General features: G+C 35.5%; 1 protein-coding gene across 4 annotated transcripts in view; it reads left to right on the top strand.

The window, feature by feature from the left end:
• Kcnh7 (potassium voltage-gated channel subfamily H member 7) overlaps positions 1-17,926 on the top strand; it is a 446,991-nt gene that overhangs the window by 406,928 nt on the left and 22,137 nt on the right. For 2 of the 4 annotated variants that reach the window (XM_028864506.2, XM_028864318.2), the window contains 4 exons: positions 897-1,149; positions 4,147-4,352; positions 6,108-6,189; positions 16,350-16,613. In XM_028864506.2, the coding sequence (XP_028720339.1) occupies positions 897-1,149; positions 4,147-4,352; positions 6,108-6,189; positions 16,350-16,613 (805 nt within the window). Of the gene's footprint in view, positions 1-894; positions 1,150-4,146; positions 4,353-6,107; positions 6,190-16,349; positions 16,614-17,926 lie in introns of all 4 variants that reach the window. The other 2 variants (XM_028864467.2, XM_028864388.2) reach the window with 2 other exon arrangements.

Here is a 17,926-nt window from a genome sequence, read left to right as displayed (position 1 = left end):
TACCCTATAAATTCTTCTATTCAATGCTTCCTCCACCAGCCCCAAAGTATACTTTTTATACTTGCAGGGAAAAGTCAGCAAAAGAACTAAAGCTTGCATATGCCACCCCAGAGAACAAAACATAAAGAGTTAACGAAAAGTGCCCCCAACCCATTGCATCTGATAATTTTGTAAAAATAGGACTTTGTTCCATTCAAACTGAGGGACACTTGTCACAAGTTTTTGTTTAATCTGTTCCTAGGGTTTTAAATTAACCAATAAGTTTTCAAAAGTAGCACCATTTCTATTACTAAAAATTAAACTTTACTTTCAAAGTACATCAACTGTTTTCCTTCCTTTATTCTCAATGTTTGTCAGAATATTTAGTATAATAATGGTGTAAAAAATATGACCATTCAAAGTAGAGTTGACTAAGAGCATTGCATCATATGATATTTGCAAATACCAAAGCTGCATCAACTAAAATGCACACCCCTGATGACAATTTAAATTGATTTAAAATTCTTTCAAAAGGTTTCTCATCTTCCGAGTTGTATTCCCTTTTACCAGTGTCCTTTTGATTGTCACATTACATTACATCTACGCACAATATGATACAACATAACCTAATGCAGGCGAAGAGACATAATGAGAAATGTGTAGGCATAGCATTTTAATGAGACAGCATCTGGGTTGCATTGAATGTCTGCAGTTAATTCACAGAACAATACAGAGTTAAAACTTCTGACATGTTTAGCCAACCAAATATTCATTAAGGGAAGCAAACTAGATGCATTGTAAAATCTCCCTCGTGACAATTACTGCATCTTCAGATCTGTGGGCAAGAAATAGACTTTATTTCAAGTTGAAGTGCCTGGTGTTCTGGTAGTATCAAACCCTTTATTTTTTCCTTTCAGGTCTTAAAGGGATTTCCAGAATGTTTACAAGCTGACATTTGCCTGCATCTAAACCAGACTTTACTGCAAAACTGCAAAGCCTTTCGAGGAGCAAGTAAAGGCTGCCTTAGAGCTTTGGCAATGAAGTTCAAAACCACCCACGCCCCTCCAGGAGACACCCTGGTTCACTGTGGGGATGTCCTAACTGCACTCTACTTCTTGTCAAGAGGCTCCATTGAAATCCTCAAGGATGACATAGTGGTAGCTATTCTTGGTGAGTGTTTTGGCATGGAATAATGACATCTTCAGCTACGAGGGTTTGCAACCAATCATTAGTTTAGAATGACAGGCTAACAGACCGATTGGTTGATAAGGACTCTAACGTCGATCATTTGAAGGCTTTATTTCAATTTATGTCATATCAAATTAACCTTGCAAGAATACATATTAATGTCTCAATTTTTGCTTAGTATGTAAACATTCTCATGATTCTCTTAAGCTGTTGACAGCTACTTGAACATTTGAAGCCAAATATACAAAAATAGTCGACATTTTCTTTTCACGTGAGATCTTGGCTTCATGGTTGATCCTGCAGTATCTTAATATGAAATACTCAATGTTGTAGACATACTAATTAGCATATGCCTACAGTAGCATGAGCTAAGTTTATATTTTAATGACTTTCATTTATTTGCTATATACCCTTAGAAAAGGAATTGGAGTCCTTACCAACAGAATGTGGCAGTAAGGATAATATCAGGACTAGAGATGATAGGACACAAAATGACTAATACGTGGGTTTGAATATAAAGGAATGTTCATGTTTAGTCCAATCTATCTATTTAAAACTGAACCTACTTATATGAAGTTATAGCATTTCTTTCGACTGTTAGGGTAATGGAGAATGGAACAGAAAAAAATAAGTCTATTCTCTTTCTCTCTGACCACATAGTTGCAGGATCAAAACTCCCCCATTCCCACAGTAAGACCTCCTCCAGTGTCTATAAAAATTCAGTTTCTCATAGATTTAATACACAGTTCTATTGATTATTAGGCATACAGAACTGGAGGAGTAGATGGGAGGCAGACTTGCCTAGCATAGTCAAGGCCCCAGGTTCATTTCCCAGTGTCTATCAATCGTTCTATCAATATGTGCAGCTGAATAGTTTCTTTTCACTCAGTTCTTAGTTCTCATATCCGAACATTAACTCCTAAGTATTATCTATTGTTGATGGACAAAACCAAAGCAAGTCTTATTAGATGCCCTACACAAATGAAGAGGTTTAAGTGAGTTCCTTAGTATTTTGATATGTTATTATTACAGTTAAAAAAATTCCACAGATTGAGAAGGTACACAATTTTATTTTTAAACCAATAAAGAGTCAAAGAATAAAAGCATCCTAAGTCACTTCAAGGCCACTTATCAAAAGAAAGTTTTCACTGGATTTGGCATTGGAAGCTCATCTTGGTGTGTTACCGAGAAAAGCAGAGGCTGATCTTTATGCCTGTCTGCCCTGGCGAGAAGCTAGTGAAAAACACTGAGCTTCTGTGTTTAGAGAGCAGTAAGTACAGAGTGCTGCTCAGCATCGCAGGGTTGCTTCCTTGCTCATCTAGAGTCACAGAAGATAATTAAAGTATAAACCCCTTGCAAATATAGTTCAGAGTCATAAAAGCAATGTCTAGACTAAGTCATTCAAACTAAGGAATTTCAAAAGCTTCTCCTTTGGTGTCCCAATTTTCATGCATGTTAGCATAAAAAATTATTGCTATTTACTATGGTTTTCAAAGTCTAATAAGTATTTATTTAAACAATGCATAATATCTTCTATTTATTATTATATGGTATTTTACTTTTCCTTATTAAACTCTCATTTAAAATAAGAACATTCCAGCATTTTTGACTTGTTGGAGCATTATTGTTTAAACATTGATAGCTCCCCAAATTGGAGGATATATGTGGTAATCCACCAAAAGCTAACATAAGGCATACAGAGAAGGTTTTTAGTCTGAAAAGAACCTTCAGGATATATGAAGAAATCACTATTTTGCACTCTTACTAATGACTTTTACAAGTAACTTCATAAAGTAGTCTATCAACGTTTACTAAGGGTATAAACCATTTGAGTACCTTGATATTCAGAAATAGAACAATGGCCATGAAATTTTGAGAATTATTGGGAAGTTTGATATCTTTGGCAGGTAAAGATAATGAATGATTCTGGTGTCAAAATGCATGAGTTTTAATCCTGGCTACTTTTTCTTCCTCTATTTCACCCAACTAAGAAATGACCTTATTTCTTATAGTCAATTTACCTCTTAATTTTGTTTCAATATTTATAAATTTTTGATGCTAATCACATCTTCACAGAATTATTTTGGGGTATAATATACATATATATGCATAAACATACATATGCATAATACACATAAACATTTGACAAAGTACCTGGCACCTACATGGTCCTCAGAAAAATATCGGTTATTCTTACTCTTGTCATTGAATGAAACTGAAAAATCAGACAACACATGGGTAGGCGGAGGTGATGGGGAAGACCATCAGAATCCAGATACTGAAATAATCCCAGTGTTTGTAGAAGCACAAAGGGGACAAAGTTTCTAAGCAAAGAACAGGTGACCAAAACCCTGACGATGGATGTGGGGGACATAGAACTAAATACTTTAAACAAATACTTTAAAGGCAGATTCAAAACTGGTATCTGGAGGAAAGTAGGTGTATTGATATCGCTTATCCATATCTGTGAGTGCAGAGGAATGGTGGAGCTGTTAATTGGCAAAAGCTCCAGACATGATCCTGCTGAACAGAAAGAACATGAATTCAATTCATTTCAGCCTCTCATATTCCTGGACTGACAGCATCAGAACACTTCCACCTGAAGGTATATTTAGAAAACCATATGGCAAGATCCATAGCTAGCACTCAAGAGTGTAACAAAATGAAGGCATCCTCTGGATCCTATATGCTTAGCAAAAGAGCCTAAATAAAGAAATGAAAGAGATTATAACAGAAACCATGACTTTTAAAAAGAGCAAAGTTTTACTCAGCAAACATTGTACAATCAGTCAAGACACAGAATTTTGCTCCCCATGTACCTGCAGGTATAGGATCTTACATTTGAAATCTTTGGTTCAATGATTTGTCAGTTGGACGATGTCCCTTTCTACTATATATGTATATATATATAACATTAATTCTCTTTCCCTTCCTCCTTTTCTTTCTTTTTTCTTCCTCTTCTTTTCTGGTTTATTTTAGGAAAAAATGATATCTTCGGGGAAATGGTTCATCTTTATGCCAAGCCTGGCAAGTCAAATGCAGATGTGAGAGCACTCACGTACTGTGACCTGCATAAGATCCAGCGAGAAGACTTGCTGGAGGTCTTGGATATGTATCCAGAGTTTTCTGACCACTTTCTGACTAATCTAGAACTGACTTTCAACCTAAGACATGAGAGTGCAAAGGTAGAGACCAACTGCTGACCTTCACCTTTCTGAAATGCCACCATTCATAGATTTGCCAAGTGCTTCTGAAAACAACCAACAAAACATTGCAACAAAAATGTATCAATATTAAATACTTAGAGAAAAGACCAGCTGAATATTGAAATTAATAAATTATAGGGCAGGAATTCAGTATTAAAAGATGTTGAATAATTTTTTAAATGTCAGTTAAGTTTCACCTTTTAGGAATTCTTAGAGTCTTGGTTTCCATTATACTATTTGTAGGAAAAGAAGTGGTTTCATCCCCTAAAGGAGTTTATCTTATATAGAGGACAAAATATTCTCTCATCTATTATTTCTACCATATCAGCTGCTACTGATTTCTCTGTAGTACTGAAAATATTAGCCTTATTAAAGTTTAGATTAATACTAAACTCAATTTTCAAATTAATGAAATATGAATTAATTAACTCTTACAATAGAGTGAAAATCTAGGCTATGGAGTGAATAGAATGTGGTCTAATAGAAATGATATTTTACTTTTAATTCTGCACATTACCTAGCCTATATTGATTTTGGGAGTCTGGCTCTTACTGTGCTCCACTGTGAACTGTGATCTATAAACTGGTCCTGTCCTGTGGAAAGATAACTTACATTGTAGCTCACAATTTATTACTAAGTTAGTTCCTCAAGTTTCAGGAACTCCATCCCAATTCTAAATGCCCTCTTATTATAAATCAAACATGGAGCACCTAGAACTTGCCCAGTGTATTTCCATATGAGCTAATACATTCTATGGAAATTTTCCCTAGGTCAATATTTAGGCAAAAGATGTTAGATTTAAGTCTCCATGGAGTTGTATTCATCTCTGAGCATTCTGAGAGACTTAAGAAGCAGCAGTTTCTAGGGTCATCAGATGGCCATTCAGTGTTCTAATTGAGCTAACTGAGCTAAACTTGTCTTCAAACCCATGAAAAAAATTAAAACACACAGTAAAAAGTCTCCAATTCTTAAAACTATATTCTCATAATGGTTTTAATTGAACGCTTTATTGTGATCTCTATCAGACGGCACCAAACCTCATTCTGGCTTTGTCCAAAAACCAACTATGAACTTAAGGTAATTCCTTTGTACTGATATTCAGATAGCACCCAAATGAACAGTGCAGGAGCTTCTGTTTTGATTTACAAGATTGATGTTGTACAGACAATCAAAAGAGGAGGAGGAGCTGAAACAAGTGTTATAAAGGTCCCTCAACATAGTAGCTATTGTCTCCAATTATGTATTTATTGTTAAATTTAGCCTTATGTTCATTACTAAGTAATTTATACATCCTAGCTACTGGTAATTGATTCACACATTTTCTAGCAATAATGAAGGTTCTAGTTGTCTAAATTATTAATATTTTAAAAGTTTATCATGTTATACAAAATATTCCCTTGTGTGAAATATTTTGTCTCCTTACATGGCATATTTTGTCTCTAAATTCTAATGCCAGATCCTAACATTCTTAACCTATAACTCCTACAAACCATGGCTTCCCCCAATCAAATTTTGAAGCTACTGGAATTATTCTATCAATATTCTTTACAATTTAGAGACAATCTTCAAGCAAATTATTGTTACTACTGGCCAAAAATACAATTCTCGAGATTTAAAGTAGTTGATGTGATATGATATAGCAAAGAGTTTGCTGATAATGCATCATGTTCAAGTTGAGTAACCTCTTAGTTCCACCTTTGAGTTCCATTAACAAAGGCTGATTTTTTGCTGCAGTCCCAATCCATAAATGATTCGGAAGGGGACACCTGTAAACTACGAAGAAGGAGATTGTCCTTTGAAAGTGAAGGCGAAAAAGGTAATTAATTCTTCCTGCTTGTAAAGTTTAATCTGGAACGTGTGGTGACTGGCTCTTCTTGCTTACACACTCACGATAGTTCTGATTTTCAAAAGCAAATTCAATTCATGCTTTGATAGTGTTAGGAGAATCACTTTTGTTCCCAAACTAGAAACATGGTTTCTGTTTGGGGGTTGCTATCTTTAAATTGCATCCTTCAACAAAGCCACCCCATGTCTTCAAGGACAGCACCAATAGAGAAATTAGGTAAATTGGTTAAAAATGAAATCAAGTGTGTAGAGGGCATGAAACTGTCAAATGTCTTCCTTGGGAGTATTTCCCCCTTCCTTTGAGATGGAATCTCACTGGTCTGGTTCTCAAAATTAAGCTAGACTGGCTGCCCAGTGAACTTCCAGGATCCTCTGCCTCCCCAATTTTTGAAATACATGCACATGTCACAATCTCAATGTTTTTATATGGGTCCTAGAGATTAAATTCATATCTTCATGTTTATGAGACTTTATCTACTGAGCATTCTCCCCAAACCCCTGAGTTTCTTAAGATATCTTCTGCCTTCTTTTCTTTATTTGTAGTATACTATTTCTTTGATTAATATCATTTATGCTTCTCATTTCATTCTGTCCTCATTTGGGAGTTGTACATATTAATATCTTAAACCACAGGCCAGATGAGCATCCATATTGTGAATCCAACTTTTTATTAAACTATCTACTTAAGCTCTCAAAGGTATGTTCTAATACTTCCTTGGAATTCACCTCCCTTTCCATATCTATTACTCTACAAATGCTCACAACATCCAGATCAGTTCCACAAACATGTAGGATCATAACTTCTCTCAAGCTATGCAGAAACTCTAGTGCTGATAAGGCTTGTTACTGCTATCTCCGGCATCTCTACTTTCAAAACTATGTATTTATTGATTCGTTTAGCTCCATCTCCACAGCCATATTGAGCCTAGATATCATCATATATCCCCTTAGAATACTAAACTAGCTTTTTAACTAACTCATTTTCCATGTAAAATCTACTTTATTTTCATCTATTTTGCAGCTTGGGCCACTGATGAGTTTTTTTCCAATTACATTTATGTCATATATATATATATATATATATATATATATATATATATATATATATATATATATATATATATTCTTCCAAGGAATTTAATATGAATATTCTGTATATGAGTTATTGTTATTAATTTTTAAGATTTGTCTTGAGAATTTCATACATGGGTGCTATGTTAACATTTCTATTTCTCTCTTTTCCCACTCCAACTCTTCCAATGCCCCTACTCCTCAAATTTATAACTTCTTCATTAATTGTTGCATGTAGACATAGATAAGATATAGATATAGGTACATATATAGATGAGAGATGATAGATAGATAGATAGATAGATAGATAGATAGATAGATAGATGATAGATAGATCATACATACATGCATACATACATACATAGATCATACATACATACATACATATATACATACATACATAAATAGATGGCAGACAATCTATTGAGTCTATTTAGTGTTGCTGCTATATAAATGTGTTTAAGACTGATTACTTGGAATCTGATAACCTATCAAGGGCTCATCCCTGGAGAAAACAGTCAGTCTCCTGTTCTGTGTATTGTTAATAGAATTGGCTTCTTCCTACTTCGAGTCTTTTATCTCATACTATTTCATACTGCCATCCCTTAACTATTCTCATCAGCTCCTTGTCTTTGCTCTGAGGTTCATCTCCTCTGAAGCCTTTATTTCAGCTGTAGGTATTCAAAATACTACTTCTCAATGCTGTCTACCTGTGAATTGTAAACTTCATAAAAATGGGATATACTGGTTCCCAGTGGTTCCAGGGCTTGCCATATGTACAGCATTGTCTATTGGCATTATAACTGAGCCAGGCAGAATGATATGTTTCCATAACCCTGGTACTCAAGAGGCTGGAGCAAGAGGATTGCCATTTTCAAACCAGATTAAGCCACTGGAAGAAAGAGGAGGAAGCGGAGAGGAAGCACAAATTCAATGGCACTTGAGTAACCTTTTTCTTCCTCCTTTTTGTATTTTTATTTCAAGTTCTCTTCTTAACTCTATTCCCTTGGAATATTTTCCCTTGGAGATATCATCTACTAGCTTGCTATTCATTTTCAGTGACTTAAACTCTTCTCTCTTTTGTGTACATTGTGTCCATGTTCTTGCATATGTTATTCCTTGTAAAAAATTTCCATGCCTTTTTGAAAACATACAAACACAAACACAGTATACATTAACATACAATCAGCCCAGATTGTTTTTCACTCACAACAATTATGGTTTGTGATATGTTTAGCACGAGTATTTTCTTATTTATTTATTTATTTATTTATTTATTTATTTATTTATTTATTTATTATGTATACCGTGTTCTGCCTGCATTTATGCCTGTAGGCCAGAAGAGGGCACCAGATCTCATTACAAATGGTTGTGAGCCACCATGTGGTTGCTGGGAATTGAACTCAGGACCTCTGGAAGAGCAGTCAGTGCTCTTAACTGCTGATCCATCTCTCCAGCCCCATGAGTATTTTCTTGATCACTTTAAATGCACAAGGATTTTCTTATGAATTCCCAATGTACATTCCTCTTGTGATATTGCCAAAGCTGCCCTGTGCTTGGGTTATTGGCGTGATTGTTTTGTTTTGTTTTTCTCTACCAAACTCTAGATTCAAAAAAACAAAACAAAACAAAAAAAACCCTGATAGATATTGGTTGTCTTGTGTCAATAGTTAAATCATTTAATCAACTCCATAAACTACCCATAAATAGGCAATTTTTTTTTTCCTGCAATGACCACCTTTATTTTCTTAGTGGTGTTTTCTAAAACAGTACCCCTGATGTTGAGCTGTTTTTCCATAGAGTTAATCTAACTCCCTCATCCTGATGCTAATCTCTTGGCTTTATCTCACTGGAAATGAAGAACAGTCCGGCAATGTAGCCAATGTACAATAGTTCCCCATAGGGTTGAAGATTTATTAAATCTCCTTTCAATCTTGTTCAGTTTCCCCATTCTCAAGGCAAATAATCTCACGTTTATCTTCTGATAAGACCCTGAAATCATGTCACAATTCACACAGTGTTCATGTACCCAGACATTTCTATCGATGTTGAAAACATTCCCTTTAATCGCAGCCATAGTTTATGAGATCTAGTTTATATAAAGTTTAGATATCAGGAGATTTGCCTTCCTGTATCAGTCTGATATTCCCTAGCATGCCCGTGTGTTACTGTGAGTTCAACAATGTGAAAATACAATTAATTACCATTTACCAGAGCTTTACAGGCTTTTTTTCTTTGGGATTCCAGGCTGCTGCCGGCAAGTGCAAATTTTGCTGAGAGCAATTTAGTCCCAGTCACCTTAATCTAATGCTCTCTAGGTGGTCAGTCTTCCAATATTTTGTCATATAAAATTATCTTCTGGGAAGAAAAAACACATAGAAGAGGTCAATGTACAATAATAGAGAATTTCCAGAGGATTCTCTGATACTGAACAACCTAGGGCTGAATAAACTAAAAGCTCCTAGGGAATGTACCAATTATTTTAGTGTTAGCTTACTGCTCCTATGAGACAGATCCTTGAATTCCAGGAGTGTTGATGTCTTATGAAATCAACTGGCAGAGACACTAGGGAGAATAGTTTGCAGATAGGAAGCAGGCAGACAGAGGTAAAATCTTGCCTGGTTTCCCACTGCCTACGCAACAAGAACCTGGAAACTCTTAGGTTTTAGCCCTTAGCATGTCCACCTTAGCATGCACAAACAGCATATTTAAAGAAATGGTCACGACCTCTGCCAAGCTGACTTAATCATAAGGAATTTGTTGATGTGGATAGTTTGTCTTCATGAGCTTCAAATTTATTCTAAGTAAATAAACCCACTTTCCAATAAGAAAGAATTATCATAGAAAATTTGAAGGTTGGGGGTAATTCTGTCTTTAACTTCTGATACACAGGCACCTAGAATTTATGACTAGGGTCAGCATAGGTAGAGATGCTAGAGTTCTCAAGATGGAAGTACAATCTTCTTGCTACATAAAACGAAGAACAAAAATGATGCTTCAGTGATGTATTCTATTGTCAAGGGAACTGTGATGGCTGGGCAAAATAAACTAATGAAAGAAACAATGAAAAATCACTTCTACTTAAGTGGTCTACAAAGTTGGATTATGCCTACCCTCAAGTGTGCTAAAGTGATTAATTGAGTCTTGGAAATATTTCTTTTAAAATATTACAATGTACGCACTGAATAAAATACATATAATATTAGCACAATGGCATGTAGATTAACACGGAAAACAGTGTTATGGATAGTATATTATAAAATATGTAGTTGTGTCTTGGTATATATGTATGTATTGATACATAAAGTACCATTCCATACTCAAGCATTCACACATACATATATACCAACAAGACTTACATGTCAAATATTTGGAGTGTTCTGCTCAATGCCTTCTGTAGACCCAATGTACAAAAGTAGTCACTAATAGATGATTGGAGTACCTATGACATTAGGTAGTTAATAATCCAGTAACAGAAACATTGTTGTGGATGTAAGTCAATCACCCATTCATGTATAAAACAATCATTGAGTGTTTGTTGTGTACTAAATGCTCTTAGGTACTTTACTTAAATCATTTTTTTTTTTTTAGTTTTAAAAAGTTTGTTTCTTCTTATAAGAGAAAAATTTTCACTTGTTAACAGGCAAACAAAAATTTCCTTATAACTAATGTCTATACACCTGTTTTTATTGTTTAGCAGCAAAACCAAAGATTTCTACTGAATTCTGTAGAACTTGCTTTTCCATAGTTGTAGCAAATGGTGAGCAAGGGAAAAAAAGATAATTTAGAAAGGGGGAACTCTTTAATTGGTTTTACCATTTAGAAACTGCTGATGTTGTGAAACCAACAACCATGACATACTGCACCTGCTGATACTGTGAATTTCTAGGAAAATGAACTGCTGGGGCATTTTTCACCTAAAGCCTGGGTTACCTTGAATCATTATCATAGTGGGAGGGAACGGAAAGTATGAACCTCCCAAAGACAGATCTAGCTTGACTGTACCTGCTCAAGTTCCCGCTCAGAATCAACAGAAATACCTACTTTTGCTTCTACTCATCCTTTATGGTCATGTTCCCTACTTCCTTTTCCAAAGCGTTAAAAATAAAAGATATGGTAAATAATTAGCCTTATTTAAGTTTCACTTGAAAAATATGTGGAATCAGAAGGAAAATAAACATTGTTAGCCAAATAGAAGTTCTCCCGGAATCCTAAAGGTGTTTCTAAAAGAGAAATATATATGTACTATCTTGATTTTGTAGACCTAATAATCAGCTCCTGAAGATCAGAGGACTCCGGCAGCTGCTGGCAATCACAACCAAGCTTGTTATCAATAACAAACTTCCAAAAATGAAAAACAGTAAAAAATAAACAATACAAGAGAAAAATTAGGTGTTAAAAGATGTGCCTATTACAACCAGATGCAGGGAAATCATTGGAAGTATACTTATTATTCTCTTCCAGTGGGCGTACATGGTCCCACATTAAAAGTAGGGAACAGAGACTGACATTTTAAATTAAAAGTTCAGTGTTCCATGGATGCAATCTGAGCACCTTAAAACTATTACAACTTTTCTTTCTACTGACAACAAAGTAGGAACTATTACTTTGTTTAGTGATTTGTATTACATGTATTTATATTTATTAGTGATTGTATGCTAGAATCCGGTAAATTTTGAAAGTATTTCTCAAAAGAAAATAACATCAATGAAAGTAACTAAAGAAATAAATGCATACATTGCTAAACTTATTTTATGAGTGACGCAGGGTATAAATCTAATCTTTTTTTAAAAAAAAAAATCAATCCTTTCATAAAATTGGCAAAATAATTTGATGTCTGAGTTCCAGATTACCTATACATTGTTCAAGATAGTCCTTGGCTAACTAGTGATTTTGAGGCCAACCTGGCTACATCTGTCTCAATAAATAAATAAATACCCCTATTAACAAGTAATTATATAATTTGTATTACCTATTTTAGTGGCATGTACGTGAAACCTTTCTTTCTTTACAAGATCTTTAGAAGCATGGTTAAAAAGCAAACGCTGCATACAACTGTGGTCTATAATGCAATATTTGGCTATCCATACACACACACATATGGAGAGAGAGAGCAAAAAGCAATTGCCACAACCATACTTTTCAGCATAACCATTACTTCTTTCCTCAGTGTGGAAAAAAAATTTAAGATCTTCTCCCAGGAATTATTAAGCCCCACTACAGGTTAACTGTCATTATCTTGCTTTATTACAGAGCTTTAGAACCAATTTGTCCTATATAAAACTGTGACATCTCCTCAAATGCATCATTTCTTTCTTTTAGTTTGTAAGGCTGTTTAATCTACCATTTGTATGGAAACCTACTTAAAGGTCCCCTTTCAAGCCTCTGAAGTGACAGAGGGCCTAAGGTACTTAATGACAAGTGAAGAAATGTACTCCTGGCTTTAAGTTCCCAATGAAATGTTTTCCTAAACTAACTGGCTAGAGAGTACTCAGATTACCTCCAAATTGTCACCAGTGGGAAACATAAAACCCAAATGCCTAGAAAACTCATTAAATGTCTCCCTTTGACCAAGAGTTATGTCTCCCTGTTGAGTCTGACTAATAAAAGTTGTAATTAATCTGAAAAGAAAAACTTATAAAAGACAGAGGGAGTTTAAGTATTTATTCCCTGACTTTTTTGTCATGGAAGCTATTTCTATTATCAATAGTAAGACAGCTTGGTCAGCTACTCCATCAATAAGTTTAATTTCATTAACTTGAATTCATCCTGAAGCTACAGACTCACCTACAAGGAAAGCCACACATGCCGTAGAATTATGTCCTGTGAGGAAAAGAGGAGGAAAAGCATTGTCAGCCCATAGAAATGGGAGGAAATAAAAAAAAAAAAAACAAGATTTATAGTCATCTGATTCAGAAAGCAAGTTTGATACTGAAACAAGCAGAAAAGAATTCTTCTCTGTAAAATGATCGGAATGGGTGATCGTTAGCTCATTTCTAGAATAAAGGAAAGCATAAAATTTTCTCAGATCTCTTTCAGAATGTGATCTCCCTATCTTCAATATTTGCCTGGAATACCAATGCAGAATGGGAAGAGAATGAAGAAAAACGTGCCATGATACTGTTTAATGGCTATCAAATAATTCAGTTTCTCTGGGGAAAGGCAGAAATGGGACAGGCCATCAAAATCTAGTACTTGAAGGCTAATAACAGTGCATTTCAACAGCTCAATCGTGCGAATTACACCTGCCAGCTTCCAGACTAAACATGACAGTTTCTATTTTCAGTCTACAAGTAGATTGTCATTTCCATTTCCATTTTATATGATAGAAAATGAAGTTTTAATTTAGCTAGTATTAAACAGAAAATCCTGCTTTGGGAAGGCTTCGTCCAAGCAGCTGTTCACACAGACTGCAATAATCTAGTGGAGTACAGAAACCGTCAAGAACACCAAACTTTTTCTGTTATTTCATTATTCATGTACCTCCATTTCTTGCTAAGAGGATTTCTGTGATAAAATAGCAGGCCAGTTTGGAGAGGAAAGAGTTCAGTTGGCTCACAGCTTACAGTCCATCACCGAGGCACTGAGAGATGATAAGGCAGTAATTTAGAACAGGAACCTGAAGCAAAGACTAGGCTAGAACACTGCTTACTGGCTTGCTCTCCATGGCTTGCTTAGTTTGCTTTATACAACCCAGAACCACCTGCCCGGGGGCAAACCACTCACAATGGGCAGGGTCCTCCCACATCAATCATTAAACTAGAAAATTCCCCACAGGCCAGTCCTTCTTCCCAGATGACTCTAGTTTGTGTCAAGCTGACAGAAAAAAAAGTAACTGGCACAAGAGGTAAGTCCTATGTATATGGAATAATTGGCATTTTTAGACTATTGAGCTAAATATTAGTCATTCTTTACTCATCACAGTCTGGGTACCTCTCCTACATTGAAATCAGCCTGTTTTAGTTCATTCACGTTAACCAATATATCTTATGTCTAAAGAACTGAAATCAGACCATGAGTTAGTAAGTTAAACTGGGCGTTTTAGAAGGTGAGATGGAACATTTTTTCCACATGTAGAGATTTAACATTTTAAAGGTTTATTCATTTTATTTAATGTGTACAAGTGTTTGTCTGTATGTATGAGTATCATGTGCGTGTCTTGTGCCAACACTGGTCAGAAGAAGGTGTGAGATCCACAGACCTGGAGTTATAGGTGGTTGTGAGCTGTGAGTGCTGGGAACCAAACCTGGGTCCTTTGAAAGATCAACAAAACCTCTTAACTGCCGAGACAACCCATGTGGAGGGGATTAAAAATCCACAGACAATGACAAATCAAATGTGACAAAGTAGCTTATTAATCTGTGGTATGTATTGACTATAATTGCCCACACTTGGATGAGAGGCACATGATTCAATGACTAGTTTAATTTAAATTTGGATCCTCTAGGAAAAACTCCGTGATCTAGTTACAAAGAATGTCAACATTAAGATGGGAAGCTTGAGTTGATACAAATACCAGACTATTAAATTCAAAGGGGTTAGTTAGGACTGGAAACGCAGGCTGTGAAAATTTGGAACAGTAAAAACTGAGAAAAGTTGAGCTTTTATTCTTTTCTCAAACTTACTAAAATAAAGGTGGTACCTGTTGTTTCCTGAGGACTGAAATGATATGCTCATAAAGAGGAGAATGCTGGTGGTATTGCCAGAAGGCTCTGCATGAGACAAGATAAAGAAAACAGAGAGGAAGATGGGAAGGATGAAGTCTGGAAGTTTAAGGGGAGTTGGGTCAATGATACTGGAGAAAAGGACTTTTGCGTGTGCTGATCTGAATAATCACAGTTGGATGGGTGTTTGAGTGGCAGCGTGTAAATCTCAGAGCAGTAGTCATCACTACACTGCTGGAGGGTCTGCGATGTTCACAGCAATGATGGAGTCGCTGAACAAGTGTGATATCTTAAGGAACGACATTAGGTTCTCTGCATTTGCTAGACTTAAACTGACAGGCCACAGACTTTCAGAGAAAGCTTATTTTTAAACACTGCCCATTTTTACCTTGAGCTGCTTTCTGGCTTTTAATATTTTTTAAAATTATAAGTTGTTGTTTTAAAAAGGGGGGGCGGGTATCTTTGTTTCATTTCATTGCCATACGGGAATTTTGAAAAGCAATTGGAAGTTTCTCTGGAGTGACCTTAAATCTGTTCATCTGGCCTTCTATAAATAACAAAATGAGCACATCAGGCACAGAGTGGATGGGGACACTGTCTTCAAAATTTCTCTTGAAAATGATATACCTCTTGGAGTTTTGTTGGTTGGTTATTAGCAGGAACCAGATGGAGAATTGCACTCTCTCCCCAGGACACTAATAGAAACAAGTTCTGAGATTTGTTTCTGAGTTTTTCTTGCTGAAATATGTTCTAACACAACCTTCAGGGCTCAAATTACCCTGACATTTCTCTATGAAGCAGTCAATATGCATCAGTGGCCTTGGTGTAATTAGGTAAAGAAACTTACCTCAATTACTGTATTTAAGTTTTGTATTCTTTGCAATGTGCTACATAGCCAAACTCCCTGGAATGTCAAGGCCATTTCCTGAGCTAAGGTTGAAACTCGGTCTGCCTAACTTTACTGAAGTGGCTTCCAGCTTTGACCTTTACAATGTGTGAATGATTGTCACAGACGATATGGCATAAAGGTTAAAAAAAAAAAAAAACAAGCTGTATAGTGGTGATATTTTAGAATTAGGACACATTTTCCCTAGTCTCTCCATTTTCCTCAAGAGATAATATGCCTGACTCTAAGACTAAATAAGACTTGACTGTGTGTAATTTTTAATTTTCACATCATTTCTCTTCCATATAAATTCTCTCTTGTTCATTTTCTTTAAATTTTGAAATGATTATTTTACTTCATGAAGATAAGCTAATAACCCTTGAATCTAGAAGTCTGCACATAACTACATATTTCCATAAGTAAAAGGTAGTTTACTTATAGCCATTTAGGATAAGGTGCACCAAGACCCACATTTGGTTGTTTACTATGAAAATAATCTCTTTTTGATAGATTTTAGCAAAGAAAACAGCACAAATGACCCTGACGATTCTACAGACACAATAAGACGTTTTCAGAGTTCCAAGAAGCATTTTGAAGAGAGGAAAAGCAGATCGTCATCCTTCATCTCCTCCATCGATGATGAACAAAAGCCACTCTTCTTGGGAACAGTAGATTCTACACCAAGAAAGGTGAAAGCAACCAGACTCCACGGTGAAGAAACAATGCCCCCCTCAGGAAGAATTCACACAGATAAAAGAAGTCACTCTTGCAAAGGTAACTGAGTATCTGTGGTCTCTCCTCATTGCTAGATGGGAAACGATTGCTTTTCAGAAACTAAGAACAGCACAATCCCAGGTTCATCTGATGTTAGACCCAAAGTTAACCTGTATGCCCCATCTGCCCAAAGACCAGGTAACTTCCTGGGATTCTGGGAACTGTAGTTCTTGGAAAATAACAACAAAGCATCCTGTAAAAGAACGGTGCTCTATGGGTTTTGCCCATGTAAGCTCTTCCAACACTTGTCTCAAGGCCACTTACCTGGAAAGTTGATGGTCAGGTGATGGTCCTGGCCAAGTTCCGTCTTTGTCAGTATTTAATATTTTTTAATAAAAGCTTGCGTAAATTCAGCCAAAATGGTGGCACTGGTTTTTTTTTTTTTTTTTTTTTTCTGGAGAATTTCGGGATTAACACTAACCCATTCAATTCATGAAATGTTTTAAATGTCTTAAGATTGAAGGACATCCATAAAGAGTTTGCATAATCCTACAATAGTGTTCCCCCAAAAATTTTAGTTTGGGAGGTTTTTATGGCCAATCAAACTTAGTGTAAGACTAAGCACAGTGCTGTCAGCAGCTTGTTAATTACAGGAAGAAAGGATCAGAAGCTATTTGCTGAAGGCTAACAGATCAGTTTTTAATATTCACCCTCTGTATCAGTTCTTGATTTCAGCATTGATAACTTTATAATATGGAAGCCCCATCCAATTACAGCACAATGTAAACCAAACAGAATTGTGTTTCACTGTGGATTAGAAGGAAGAGGAATGTCTTGACACAAAACATAGTCTTGATAACATTCTTGTTTCACATCTCCCCTGAAAGGAATAACAAAATACAAAAGATTTGTTGTAGAAAATGCACAAGAGCTGAGCAGCATGCTTTATTTTTCAGACTTTATGATAAAGGACAGAGAACAACACTTTTAAAATGCTACAGGAAGAACAATCAATTTTCCAGATCTATATATCTAGCTAGATCTTGCTATTTAAGTCAACTTGGAGATGTGGGTCAGACTACTTGGATTATAAAAATAGCTCTGCCATCCTATATGACTTTGGGTAAATGATTTGACCAACCCCAGGACCCAATTTATTCATTTTTAAGATAGAAATAATTTTATCTAACCAACTGATTATTATTATTAAACAATATAATCTGTAAATAAAATTTTCTAGGATCAAATACAAAGCTCTATTTAATATTTTCTACTAGGTTTTATTTTCCAACTATTTCTTATTTAATTTAAATGTGAAGATTTAAAAGGCATCATACAGGACTGGAGAGTTGGCTCAGTGGTTAAGAGTATTT

This window comes from Peromyscus leucopus, chromosome 4, assembly GCF_004664715.2.
Source record: "Peromyscus leucopus breed LL Stock chromosome 4, UCI_PerLeu_2.1, whole genome shotgun sequence".
NCBI lineage: Eukaryota > Metazoa > Chordata > Mammalia > Rodentia > Cricetidae > Peromyscus > Peromyscus leucopus.
This window is presented reverse-complemented; position numbering and strand designations above follow the sequence as displayed.